At 47.9% G+C, this 13,415-nt stretch overlaps 2 protein-coding genes across 3 annotated transcripts in view; both read left to right on the top strand.

Moving 5' to 3' along the window:
* The first annotated feature begins 100 nt into the window (after nt 1-100).
* On the top strand, nt 101-3,495 carry BANF2 (BANF family member 2). 2 transcript variants are annotated; one of them, XM_081015070.1, is made up of 4 exons: nt 101-288; nt 915-1,059; nt 1,602-1,730; nt 3,203-3,495. In XM_081015070.1, exons 1-4 carry the CDS (start codon nt 281-283, stop codon nt 3,347-3,349), a joined length of 429 nt encoding a protein of 142 aa, XP_080871196.1. In that variant the 5' UTR covers nt 101-280; the 3' UTR covers nt 3,350-3,495. The 2 variants fall into 2 exon arrangements, with proteins under 2 accessions (XP_080871196.1, XP_080871197.1); XM_081015071.1 differs by lacking the exon at nt 101-288 and having other exon boundaries at nt 913-1,059.
* A 3,199-nt stretch (nt 3,496-6,694) lies between these two features.
* The window catches only part of RRBP1 (ribosome binding protein 1), a 37,002-nt gene continuing 30,281 nt past the window's right edge, over nt 6,695-13,415 (top strand). The window contains exons 1-3 of the mRNA XM_081014712.1: nt 6,695-6,830; nt 9,252-9,905; nt 12,045-12,193. Of these exons, the coding sequence (XP_080870838.1) occupies nt 9,272-9,905; nt 12,045-12,193 (783 nt within the window). The 5' untranslated portion in view covers nt 6,695-6,830; nt 9,252-9,271. The remainder of the gene's footprint in view (nt 6,831-9,251; nt 9,906-12,044; nt 12,194-13,415) is intronic.

Below are 13,415 nucleotides of genomic sequence, written 5' to 3'. Positions count from 1 at the left end.
TTTCCTCCAAAAGCACTTTGTTTTAAAAAATCCAATTTAATTTTTTTAGAATTGATTTTTTTTATTTTTCTAAAAAATATATTATTTTTATCCACCCTGGTAGGCACCAAGCTTATTAAGGCACGTGTGTGTTGCACAGATTCGATTTTTCCATGTGCACTTTTATTCACATATGAGCCCTTTCAGTTTAAATCTATTTCCCACCCACACTTGGGGTGATGTTTGATGGAATCTATTTGTGGGGTGTCCCCCCACAAAAACAATACCTTTGTCAGTAGCCATGGTTTTTTTTTTATTATTTTTTTAAATGATATTTATTAAAGTTTCAGATAAAAAGAAACACATCAATAAAAGAGAATTTAACAGTAAAAAGAAAAATACACAATACAAAATACAAAATTAAAAATTAAAAATAAAATAAAAAGAGGGGAAAAAACAGTTAAAATCAATTCTATCTTTTCATTACTACTTTTGAAGTTACTTATTTTCTGGACCTCCTCATACCTCCCTCTTTTGTATTCCAATTTAGTTTATTTGTCCAGCAATTCCTTTCCCTCTTTTTTAATCCCAATCCTTAATCTTAATATAATATAACATTAAAATTTTATCTATTAATAGCCAATTTTCCATTCTTTTAACCTTTTTATTCCTAATCCTTAATCTTAATCTATATATAACTTTAAAGCCTGTATAGCTAGAAACCATTTAATTTCAATCCAACATCACTCTAACATTCATTAATTTTGCAGTATTTCTGTAAATAATCTTTGAATTTCTTCCAATCTTCTTCCACCGACTCTTCTCCCTGGTCACGGATTCTGCCAGTCATTTCCGCCAGTTCCATATAGTCCATCAGTTTCATCTGCCATTCCTCCAGTGTGGGGAGCTCTTGTGTCGTCAGTAGCCATGGTTTAAAAAGGCATTGGAATACCGTCAATGCAGAGGAACTGCAGCCTTCTCAAGGGAGAACGAATTGCAGTGCTGAGACACTGCCATGGACAAGGCCTTGGTGGTGGAAGTCTAAGGAGGTTTCCCCAGCAGATATCCATCTCTGGGCAGGTATATCTCTCCTGGTATGCCCCACAGAGAAACTTACGGTCTTCAAATAAAAACATCTCGAAGGTCCCAGGCCACAGAGAAGTTAGGCTGGCCTCAACCAGAGCCAGGGCTTTTTCGGTTGTGGCTCTGATCTGGTGGAACACTCTGTCACAAGAGACCAGGGCCCTGCGGGACTTGACATCTTTCCGCAGGGCCTGCAAGACAGAGCTGTTCCACCAGGCCTTTGGCCAGGGCACAGCCTGACTCCCTCCCTCGGCAATCTTCGCGGAGCTCTGGCCCAATGGTTGCCAGTGGCTTGAATGAATTAATTTTATAATGAATGGTTTTAGAGTGTTGTTTGTGCTGTACTTTTGTACTGTTTTATTGTTAGCCACCCAGAGCCCGGCTTCGGCTGGGGAGGGCGGGATATAAATAAAAATTATTATTATTATTATTATTATTATTATACTCAATACTTCTGGGGCTCCTTATTCTTTGTATTTTCATTTATATTCTATTATAACTCCTCTGTCTTGCCTCCTCCTCTTGTACTACTGTTCTAGATAATGGCTATCAGAAGCAGGAAGTTCCAGGACTTTGTATCTGAGCCTATGGGTGACAAACCTATTATAGTAGTTGATGGCATAAATGAGGAGCTTGGAGCAAAACTAGCGGCAAAGGGCTTTGACAAGGTAATTGTTTTAATGCTTTATGCCACAGCACTTTTTATTTATTAACCCACATAATTCATGATTTACCTAAATCATATTCACATAAAGAAATGTATCTGAAACCTGGTATTTCTGACATTTGTGTTGCAATAGTTCGCAAAGCCTGACCACCATTGGGCAAATTTTGTATTATACAAGATACCATTGCTTTTATAGACCAGGTCTGTCAATGTGTCCATTTTTGCTAATTCAACACACTTCAAAAACAAATCCTTCACAGATGGAACATAACGAGGTGGTATATTTCCATCTTCTAGCCCGTTCCACTCTGGCTGTGACTATTAGGACTTTTGTTAAGGACTTCTGTTGTGCAGACACATCAACCTCAGTCCAGTGAAATGCTGCCCCAAAAGACCTCCGTTGAAGCCCTGCCCTGTCCCCAGTGCTAGATCATTCCTGACCAGTTTCAAAGCGGACATTATGACAGATAGAGTCTAGAAGGCAGGGAGTCTTGTGTCTTATTCTTGCCAGTGGTCACACAAGATGGGAGATGGAACTGCATGGCCACTTTCCATACATTGCCAACTTGACTTCCTTGCCAGATGGAAAACTTTATATTTGTAACCTCTGGCCAAGCAGTTAAGAGATCCCAGGTTTTCTGCATCCATGGAGCATGGCGGCGTTTATCTCTCCAGATGCCAGATGCCAAAACCAGCTGGAGCCCAGGCGTTCCAAACGGATGTCTCTCATCCCAGTCACCTTCTGCATGTTCCAGGGTGATTGTCTCCAAGGGAAAGGACTCCAGAGCTTGTAGAGGTTTCCATGTTTTGAAGCCCTGGTTTTCCAGGATTTCAAAATGCCCAGGGGCCTCTGTGAGTACAGGAGTTTTCCCGCTACACACAGCCACCTTTGAACCCATGGAGGGCGATGAGGATCGAGGACAGTGCTAGTTCCTCTGTCTCTCTCTTCCTTGCGTGTTTACTTAAGCCCCGTTCAGAACATCTGAATTGGACTTGGCTCTCAGTTTGATGACAGTGTTTAAACTGCAATCATGCACTGCCTCCTCTGTGAACCCAGCCTAGCTTTTGGGCTAAAACTAGTTTGGCCCTTAACATTTCCCTCAAAATTATCCACTGTGGGTGCTGATATTGAATATCTGACAAATGTTTCATCCACATTTGGCTGAACTGAACATACTAGGAAGCCCATCGTTAAACTTTGTAATGATTTCATTATTCAGCTAACCATTCTGAAAAGCTGAATAGGTAATAAACTGACCCCGCCCACCCCCGTCAGAAGGGGGGGTGGGTTCAACAAAAAAATCAAGTGTTGAAAACTGAATGTTTTGGGCTCAAATTTCAATCTCAAATTCCAAACGACAAAATTCACAGATTTGCCACATTTCCCCTCTGTTTATTTCAACATTCATTTCAGGCCTGCTTTTCTTGCTACTGGGGGAAAATACTAATTCTGCTTCCTGATTTTCCTTCCAGGGGTACATCCTCCTGGGCCAGTTCCTCCTCTTGAAGAAGGAATGTGCTACATTTCAAAAGTGGCTGAAGTTGTCCTATGGAGCCAGCAGCTACCAGGCTGAGCGCTGTGCCCTCTGTCTCTTGGAGTGGTGCCTCACATTCCTGTAGGATCACAGGGATCCTCCACACCCCAAACACACACACACACACACACACACACACACACACCTCAAAACAACAACCTCTTCCCCCTCACAGACCTGAAACCAATGATTTCTTGCAGTCGTGATGTTATTAAACCAATGAAGCATTTATCTATCCAGCTGGGACTTTATTTATTTTAAACATACAACTTTTTATTTTTTAAAAAATATTACAATGGTTAACAAATCTAAAACTCAATAAAATGCTTAAAAATGGGACATTCCCCCCAAGAGATGCAAGAACACAGCAAAGGAGCCACAAGAATTGAGCACAGTAGTAGTTTTTGGAGACTTTAAAAAGGAATCCTGCATGCAGTTTTGACTAATATACACATTTTTTCAGGCTGCTTCCCTAATACTATGCATTTTGGTATGTTTTCACAAATAAAAGCACACTTTATTCCAACATATGCATTACTTGACTGGGGAAATGCATCACATAATTTGGAGAAGTGCAAAATTTTGCAGGATGGCTATGTTTTGGTTTACCTGTTGTTTCAGAAAATGCAAATTTGTTAAGTTCACCTTTAAATGTGAATTGAATTGAATTTCTCCCCCTCCCTACTCGGCACAAACTGGTATGAATAGGTTTCACCTTTCTGTGTAAAATTAGCAGGGAGAAGTTGGGAATTCTCCCTTTTAAGAGAATTCATTTACAAATGAACTTTTATGTTTATATATTTAAAAGTTTAACAAACCATGAACATTAAACTTACATTAAACCACAAAACACTGAAAAGTTCCTTCCTCCTTTGCTTCTGCAAGAGGAATGGCCCCATGCATGGATTCAGATAAGTGCCAATGAACTGAAGCTCAATCCGCACAACAACTGTCAAGGCTGCACTCTCTGAAATAGCAGGTACGTAGCGTGAGGATCCTTCTGGATCCACTGGTGTTGCTTGAGGTTCAGGTAGCCTCAGTAGCAGGGGGTATCCTTCCATCGTCTCCGGCTGGTGGCCTAGCTGTGCCCCTATCTCAGGGGCCTGCAACCTTTAAGACAAAAAGAGCCACTTGGACCCGTTTCCGAAGAAAAAAAAACTGGGAGCCGCAAAACTCGTCATTATAAAAATAACTTTTTTGTCACTTTTATTATTATTTCTTTGTTTGACCCCTCAGAATTACTCCTCCTCATAGAAATAAACGTTAAATTAACAAGTTACCTTTTTTTGTGTGTGTGTTCTTCACTCCCCTTCAAAACAGTGACCAGCGTACATGCCTCTTTCAATGCAGTGACCAGCGTACATGCCCCTTACAATGTAGCGGGTGGGCGGGTGGGAAGGTGACGTCGGGACGGTGCGTGACTAACGCACGCACCGCCCCCATGCGACGTCACAGCCAGTACAGCACCCGCCACAGTGGGGAGTGTCGGGGCGCACAATGCGCCTCCTCCCCTCGCTAGTATCCGCCCCGGAGCCGCGGCAAAGGTGTAAAAGAGCCACATGCGGCTCCGGAGCCGTGGGTTGCAGACCCCTGCCCTATCTGATCAGGGACAGCATACAGTGGTGCCCCGCAAGACGAAAAACTCGCAAGACGAAAAACTCGCTAGACGAAAGGGTTTTGCGTTTTTTGAGTCGTTCCGCAAGACGAATTTCCCTATGGGCTTGCTTCGCAAGACGAAACGTCTTGCGAGTTCTTGCGAGTTTGTTTCCTTTTTCTTTAAGCCGTTAATAGCCGCTAAGCCGTTAATAGCCGCTAAGCCGCTAATAGCCGTGCTTCGCAAGACGAAAAGACCGCAAGACGAAGAGACTCGCGGAACGGATTAATTTTGTCTTGCGAGGCACCACTGTAACTTCTTTTGACTACGCTCTGGTAGCCTCTTGGTGAGACTGCTGCCTTTGAGATGGTTCAGAAACAGCGGAGGTGCCAGGGTTTCCCAAACTTGGGACTCCAGCTATTGGGGGACTACAATTCCCATCATCCCCAACCACTGGTCCTGCTACCTAGGGATGATGGGAGCTTAAGTCCGGAAACTGCTGGAGATCCAAGCTTGGGAAACCCAGGTGTAGACTGTAGCAGCCAGTTCTGGCTGGGTAAGACAGTTTGAGTCTATCATGCCAACCTTGGCCCGACTGCACTGGTTACCCGTTAGCTTCCTGTCACAGCGCCACAACTAGACCTGAAAAGCTTTCACCTCCTGGGAAGCTTTTTCCAGCCTCATGGCAGGTTTATCGCTCTACTAAGGCGCTGGGGATGGGAGGGTTTGCTGGCTTACTCCACTTAGGCATTAGGTACCAATACTGTATGTTGGGGGGCCCCTTGCTGACAAAGGTCCGTATAGTTAAAGCTCTGGTTTTCCCAGTAGTGATGTATGGAAGTGAGAGCTGGACCACAAAGAAGGCTGATCGCCGAAGAATGGATGCTTTTGAATTCTGGTGCTGGAGGAGACGCTTGAGAGTCCCATGGGCTGCAAGAAGATCAAACCGATCCATTCTGAAGGAAATCAGCCCTGAGTGCTCACTGGAAGGACAGATCGTGAAGCTGAGGCTCCAATACTTTGGCCACCTCATGAGAAGAGAAGACTCCCTGGAAAAGACCCTGATGTTGGGAAAGATGGAGGGCACAAGGAGAAGGGGACGACAGAGGACGAGATGGTTGGACAGTGTTCTTGAAGCTACCAGCATGAGTTTGACCAAACTGTGGGAGGCAGTGGAAGACTGTCATAGCTGTCAACGTTTCCCTTTTTTTGCGAGGAATCCTATTCGGAATAAGGGAATTTCCCTTAAAAAAGGGGACACGTTGACAGCTATGACAGGAGTGCCTGGCTGCTCTGGTGCATGGGGTCAGGAAGAGTCGGACACGACTAAACAACTAAACAACAACAACAACAACAAATGTTGGGGGCCCTGGGCATTCCCCCCCCCACGTACTAAAGAATCCTGAGAACAATCGAAAGCCTGTGCCTCCCCCGCAAATCTGTTTTCAATCCCCACGTGCAACTGGGGAAACGTGCCTCGCTGTGTGAACGCGCAAGAGCAACACGCGTGCTGGGACCAAGGGGTCTGTGAAGACCACCGTGGGAGCCGGCTTCTCGGGACCGGGAGAAGAGAGCGTCGGGGCCGCCGGCTCCCTCGGCTGCCTGCCTGCCTGCGCCCAGGCCCCTTCGGAGGTCGGCGGAGGCGGCGAAGGGCCCGGGTCCGTCCCGCCCCTTTCCTTCTCGGTCCCGGGCAGCCGCCTCCTTCGCGCTGGGCCTCGTCCGCCTGGCAGCGGCTGCCCTCCCCTCGGGCGGACTTCCGAGCCGCGGGTCTCCCCACTGGGCCGGAGCGCCTTTGACTGGCGGGCCGGACACCAACCGCAGCCCGGGAACCTCCTTCGGCGCCGGCGACGGGGCGGGGATCCTCGCGGCGGCGGCCGCGCTGGGGAGGTTCTCCGAGGAAAGTGCCACGACTTCAGCGCGCCCGCGGCAGGAGGGCCACGCGAAGGGAGCGCGGGAGAGCCAGCGGAGCGAGGTGAGCGCGGGGAGCGCGCTCCGTCCGCGGGCGACGCGGAGAGACAGCAGCCGTCTCGGCGGGCGGAGCGCCGGCTCGGGCAGCGCGGAGCGGCGCCTGGACTCCCGCTTCGGGCGCCCGTCGGATGGTGCGAGCAGGCGGCCGGCGATCCGAGTTGCAGCTGAGGAAGGGGCCCCTCCTCCGGGACTCTCCGGCCAGCGGGAAAGCGGCCGGCTGCGGCAGCTCGGGCGGGGGAAGGCCCGGCTGGGAGCCCCCCGACGGCTGCGGAGAGGCAGCTGCAGGCGCTGCGGAGAGGGCAGCAGCGGGAGGAGCCCCGCTCGGCCCCTCCAGGGATGCAGCGCAAGAACGGGAAACCTCGCGGGGCGGGTGGCTCCGCGGGGATGCTTCCGACGGCGCCGAGAGCGGAGCGCGAGAGGGGGAAGGCGGCTGGAGCGCCCGAGTGGGGCGTCGAGCAGGAGGCTCGGCGTGGACGGGGAAGAGCGTGGTCGGCTGCAAGGAAGGAGCGGGCGAAGCGGCGCCCTCGCTGCAACCGAGTCTCTCCGGACTCGGCTGCGAGGGCCGCCCCGACAGGCGCGGGGCTCTCTTTCGCCCTCGGCCCGGCGGCCGGACCCTGGACCCCGGGCCGCCCCCCGACGGGCCCGAGTGGCGACGTGTCTTGCTCTCCGGCGGGGAGGAGGAGCCTGGCGCCGAGTCCTGCGGGCTCCTCCCGCTGCTGCCCTCTCCGCAGCGCCTGCAGCTGCCTCTCCGCAGCCGTCGGGGGGCTCCCAGCCGGGCCTTCCACCGCCCGAGCTGCCGCAGCCGGCCGCTTTCCCGCTGGCCGGAGAGTCCCGGACCGGTGATCGCCCCTTCAGCCCCAACTTCGAGGGCTCGGGCGCTTCTCCTCCGCAGCGCAGGAAGGAGATCGCCGCCCGCTTGGTCGTCGGGGGTAACTGCGTCTGTGGGGAAGGAGACCCCTTGCAGTCCTGGAACAGGCTCCTCTACTTCACCAAAGCTGCTCTTGTGACCCACTGGTTGTTGGTTTTTGCGCACGCCATGCTGGCTCGTGTCCCTAGGTCAGAGGGCAGCGGCCTCGACGCCACGGCTGCAGATTTTTCTGTAGCCGCTCCCCTCCTGCTCCTCGCTGTCACCTCTCCACCACCTGGCCTGGACTCTCTGCTTGCTTGCACTGTTGCAAGTCTTTGGCTGAAACGAACTGCCTCCCCCCCCACCACCACGGCAGCAATGTTGCAGTGTTGCTGGCTGCTACTCTCGTGGGGTTCCACAGAATCCTGTTTGTGGAAATGACTCCCTTTGGAGGTGGTGGACTCTTCTTCCTTGGAGGTTTTTTAGCAGAAATTGGGTGACCATCTGTCAGGGATGCTTTAGCTGGGATTCCTGCATTGCAGGGGGTTGGACTAGATGACCCCAGGGGTCCCTCCTAACTTTCAGATTCTACTATACTTCTATTAAAGCTGTTAAATGCTTTGTTGGCCTCTTCAGGGACAAACTAACTTCCATATTGTGTTGTTAATGAAATGACTCTTGCTGAATGCTTATTTAAATTCCAGAGAAAGAGAGAGTTCCTTTAACCCCTGCTGGAGAAGCTATTTATCTTGCCTGTGCTTCTGCAAAATTTGATCCATGCTATAACTGTTGCCCGATATGTGTCCCGCTCCTGCCACCAGTTGCTCTGCACTAACTGTGGTTTCCAGACAAAGTGCAAGGGAAGCTCCCACACTGAAAGCATTTCAGTCATGCCTGAACTATTGTGGTCAAGCTGTCCTGGTCCAGTAATGGCCAGCGCTGTTCTATCAGCTGAAACTGATTTTAAAATGCTCCTAACGACCAAAGCCACCCGGGTCTCCAGTAACAAAATTGAATCTATAAGCAGTCCTATACTTTGTACCTGCTCCTTCAGAGGGAACACAATCCTGTCCAGATCATGCAATTCGGCATTTATCGAATGTGATTGCTGGTTTAATTCTAATTCTTCTTTTAGTAGGAGCGCCTTGTTGCCATTGTTCAAAACTTCTAGTTATACAGTTGTACCTTGGTTTTCGAACAGCTTAGTTCTTGAACATTTTGGCTCCTGAATAGTTCCAGTTTGCGAACTATTTTTGGAAGCCAAACGTCCGATGGGGCTTCCATGGCTTCTGATTGGCTACAGAAGCTTCCTGCAGCTAATCAGAAGCCTCGCTTTGATTTCCAAATGTTTTGGAAGTCGAACAGACTTTTGGAACGGATTCTGTTTGACTTCCAAGGTACGACTGTATAGTGTGGAACGCCACAAGCTAGTCTTGAGTAGAATTCTACTCTGAGTACACTCTGCCTAGGTCGCTTCTGAGAATGCCTCTAGGTCAGCTGTGCAAACTGGCCATTCTGCTATGTAAACATGCATCTGCAAACATCCTTCTAGCTCAGCATTAACTTTCTGTTTTGCAGGTTAAGACTACAGAGCAAGAATGGATTTTTATGACCCTCAGACCCTGGGCGTCATGGTCTTTGGAGGATTCATGCTGGTCTCAGCAGTTGGGATATTCCTGGTGTCCACCTTTTCCATGAAGGAGACGTCTTTCGAAGAAGCTTTGGCAAAGCAGCGCAAGGAGCTAGAGAAAGCCAGCCACCACAAGGTGGAGAAGAAGAAGAAAGAGAAGCCTGCTGAGAAGAAAGGGAGGGCGAAGAAAAAGGAGGAGAAACCCAATGGACTGCTGGAGCCAGACGCAGGTCTGGACGCTTCTGATGGAAGCCCTGAACCAGTCTTTGAGGCACCCATTGTGTCTCTTCCAGCTCCTGAGGAAAAGCCAACCCTGTCTCCTAAAGACAAGAAGAAGAAGGAGAAGAAAGTGGGGAAGGTAGAGTCGGTTCCCAGCCTGACAGCGTCTTCTCCACCAATAACTGCTTCAAAAGATCTAGTTTCTGATGTGGTTTCCAAGGAAGTGTCAGTAGCTGCTGCTCCACTAGCTGTGGCTCAACAGAATGCTCCCTTAACTAATTCCGTGAGTGTCAAAAAAACCCAAGCTCTTGGAAACAGAGAGGAACAAAGGCACGACGGCGCTTCCAACAAGAAATCCATTGCCCCAAAGAAAAAGGAATCAAGTAAGTCAATTGCTGTAAACCACACATGTGTACTTACAGTATATATGTGTATTAATTATTTGATTAATAACTCACCCATTCCCAAAGGTTTAAGGTGGGTAAGCTACTCACAAAATCCGAGGCAATTAAACCCTTATCTTTCCTTCTCCCTACGTTTTCTGGCCACCCAAAGCCACTTTTCATAGTTCCAGATGCTCACACTTTATCCTTGGTCCCTTACCTTTCCCGCCCCAACCTGGCCACAGTGATCCATGCGACGGTCATCTCCAGGCTTGACTACTGTAATTTGCTCTACGCGGGGCTGCCCTTGAAGCTGTCCCAGAAACTCCAGCGGGTGCAGAATGCAGCAGCGAGGCTCCTCACGGGGTCTCTGCCATGGGAGCACATTCACCCAGTGCTTTTCAAGCTGCGCTGGCTCCCGGTGGAGTACAGGGTCAGATTTAAGGTGCTGCTTTTGACCTTTAAAGCCCTTCACGGCCTAGGACCCTCGTACCTACGGGACCGCCTCTCCCGGTATGCCCCACGGAGGACTTCAAGGTCCATAAATTTCAACACCCTAGAGGTCCCGGGCCCTAAGGAAGTCAGATTAGTCTCAGCCAGGGCCTTTTCAACACTGGCCCCAGCCTGGTGGAATGCTCTGTCTCATGAGACCAGGGCCCTGCAGGATCTGATTTCTTTCCACAGGGCCTGTAAGACAGAGTTGTTCTGCCTGGCCTTTGACTTGGAGCCAATTTGATTCCCTCCCCCCCTCTCTCTTTTCCTTTCTCCTCCTGTGATGAGGCTGCATTTTAATATTTTAATTGTTGTATTTTAATCTTGTTTTTAAGTTGTATTCATTCAACTTGTTTTTATTATTGCTTGTTAGCCGCCCTGAGCCCAGCTTTGGCTGGAGAGGGCGGGGTATAAATAAAAAAAATTATTATTATTATTATTATTAAGTCTTTTGATGGCCAGAATAGTGCTAGGTATAAAATTATAGATGGTGATTATCTTCAAGGAAAATAAATTCCATAACTGAACGGAGGCAATTATTGCAGTGGAACAGAATTCGCAAGAAGGTGTGAAGGCCCTGTATACTTTTCTCGTGAAGAAGGCAGCACCCTTAAGTTAGAAAAATGTATCTCAGCTCTGAGTGTTGTATACCCAGAAACCATTCTGTAATGTGCTAGTTTATCTTATGCAAAAATATTGGTACTACATGCTTTGAGTGAGTAAAAGTTGCCTTGGAAAGCTTTTCACTTACTCAAGGAAAGAAAATATTTCATACGACTTCGCCTTTAATACCCCCCAACTTATATTGGAAAAATTGAAAAATGGGGTGGTGGTGGTATTTTTTATGGATTTTTCTGTCCACTCCTTCATAGACTTTATATGTTTGGCCAAGACATTTCCTCCTGCCCCCCCTTAGGAAATGGGTTCTCTCATTTCTGTGTTGATCCATTGAAAGGCATGGGTTGCTCCTCCATCTCTAAGTACAGGTTACTCTCACCTGGTTACTTTTGGCAGGAAACCAGCAGTTACAAAAGGTTTTTCATTTTCTTCCAAACCACACAATGATGCCTATGCGATAGGCAGCTTATTACATTTTGACTGGGTTTGTGACTTCAGCTAGTGGACTTGTTGCAAGGCTGGGGAAATGTAACTGTAAGCAGAAAAAAGTAGTGGTAAATTTCTCACATTTTTGGGGTAAAGGTAAAGGGACCCCTGACCATTAGGTCCAGTCGTGGCCGACTCTGGGGTTGTGGTGCTCATCTCGCTTTATTGGCCGAGGGAGCCGGCATACAGCTTCCGGGTCATGTGGCCAGCATGTCTAAGCCGCTTCTGGCGAACCAGAGCAGCGCACGGAAACACCGTTTACCTTCCTGCTGGAGCGGTACCTATTTATCTACTTGCACTTTGACGTGCTTTCGAACTGCTAAGTTGGCAGGAGCTGAGACCGAGCAATGGGAGCTCACCCTGCCACAGGGATTTGAACCATTGACCTTCTGATCAGCAAGCCCTAGGCTCTGTGGTTTAACCCACAGTGCCACCCGCGTCCCTCATTTTTCGGTAGACTGTCATTTTTGTTGTTGCTGTTGTTGATAGTTTTTTTTTTTTTTAATTCCCAGCTTACTTCTCTCCTCACACTTCTGTTTATAGGTTCCACAGATGCTGAAAATATGCTTTATGTTCCCTACAAGACCTTATGTTCCATAATTAGCAGCATGGTTTTTGGGGAAGGCGAGGCCCAGCAACTGATTGAAATCTTGACTGAGAAAGCAGGAGGCGCTCAGCACCCATGGCTGATGGTATGGACATCTCTTGATCATCAAGGGTCTGCTGTGGATAAACTTCACGATGCTCCTGAATCACAGTTGCTGGAAACATCAGGAGGGGAGAGGGCTCTTGTGTTCAGTTCCTGCTTGCAGGCTTTCCACAGGCATCTAGGCTGGACTAGATGGGCCAGTGGTCTGGACCAGCAGGCTGCTCTTATGCTCTTATTTTCTTATGTTCATCTTGAGGACATTGACTCTACTCCACAGACTAAGGAAGAGCCAGACCATTTGGTTATTTTTTTCTGCAGCTGAGAAAGCAGCAGGTCTCAATTAGGGTGTCCTTCCCCATTGAAATGGCCATGACAGTAGGCTCCTATCAAGGGGGATGTAACTCAGAGCCTCTGACTTGGTTCAGTTTATTTTATAAACCAATGGATCTCTGGTTCATGAAACCACCCATATATATATATATACATACATACATCTAGATATACATATATATATATATATATATATATATATATATGGTTCATCAGCCCCAAATAAAATTAAAGTTGCATAATATAAAATATATGTTACTTAGAATGGAGTTTTTTTTTGAAAAGCAGTTATAGATTGTCTATGTGAAATTTCTATATTTAGATATTTTGCAACTTTTTCTGTGATTTAAAAAAATTAGAGCTTGAGGCAAAGGTCTCTGGTAGGTTAATGAAGGGCTGATCTTGCTAACAAATGTGTTATAGCATAAGCTTTTGTGGAGTGTCCACTGTAATGGAAGCAGGAGGCTAGGAGAGCCTGCTTATAACCTTCCTTCCACAACAACCTTGCAAGTAGGCCAGTCACATCTTAGAACTATTCAGTAATCACTGTGACCACCATCTGTCAACACTTATTGCGTGTTGCAGAGTGCAGAGAGGAGGGGATTCTGGGGCGCTCATGGAAGTACTAAAAACTGGGACCCCAAGATAGCATTCGGTTTCCTTGATCTTTCCTGGGGTTCAAGAAAGTTGCTTTTCTTCTAAGATTCCCCTCAGTTCACGAGGGACAACAGAGCAAGCGTCTGACTGCTTTCTGCACCATGGGGTCCAGTGAAGCTTGCTTTTTCACCCCAGTAGCATCTAGACAGAATCCTAGAGTTTGACATAAACTCATTTCAGACCTCAGCAGCCAAATTATATGAAATTTTATGAAGAATACAAAAGAGGAGAAAAGAGCAAAAGCAGGCTATTGAAAATAAAGAGAGCTTTTTAGCTGA

Source organism: Podarcis pityusensis, assembly GCF_964106645.2.
Source record: "Podarcis pityusensis genome assembly, chromosome: 7".
NCBI lineage: Eukaryota > Metazoa > Chordata > Lepidosauria > Squamata > Lacertidae > Podarcis > Podarcis pityusensis.
Note: the sequence above shows the minus strand (reverse complement) of the source record. Positions and strands in the feature narration are given on the sequence as shown.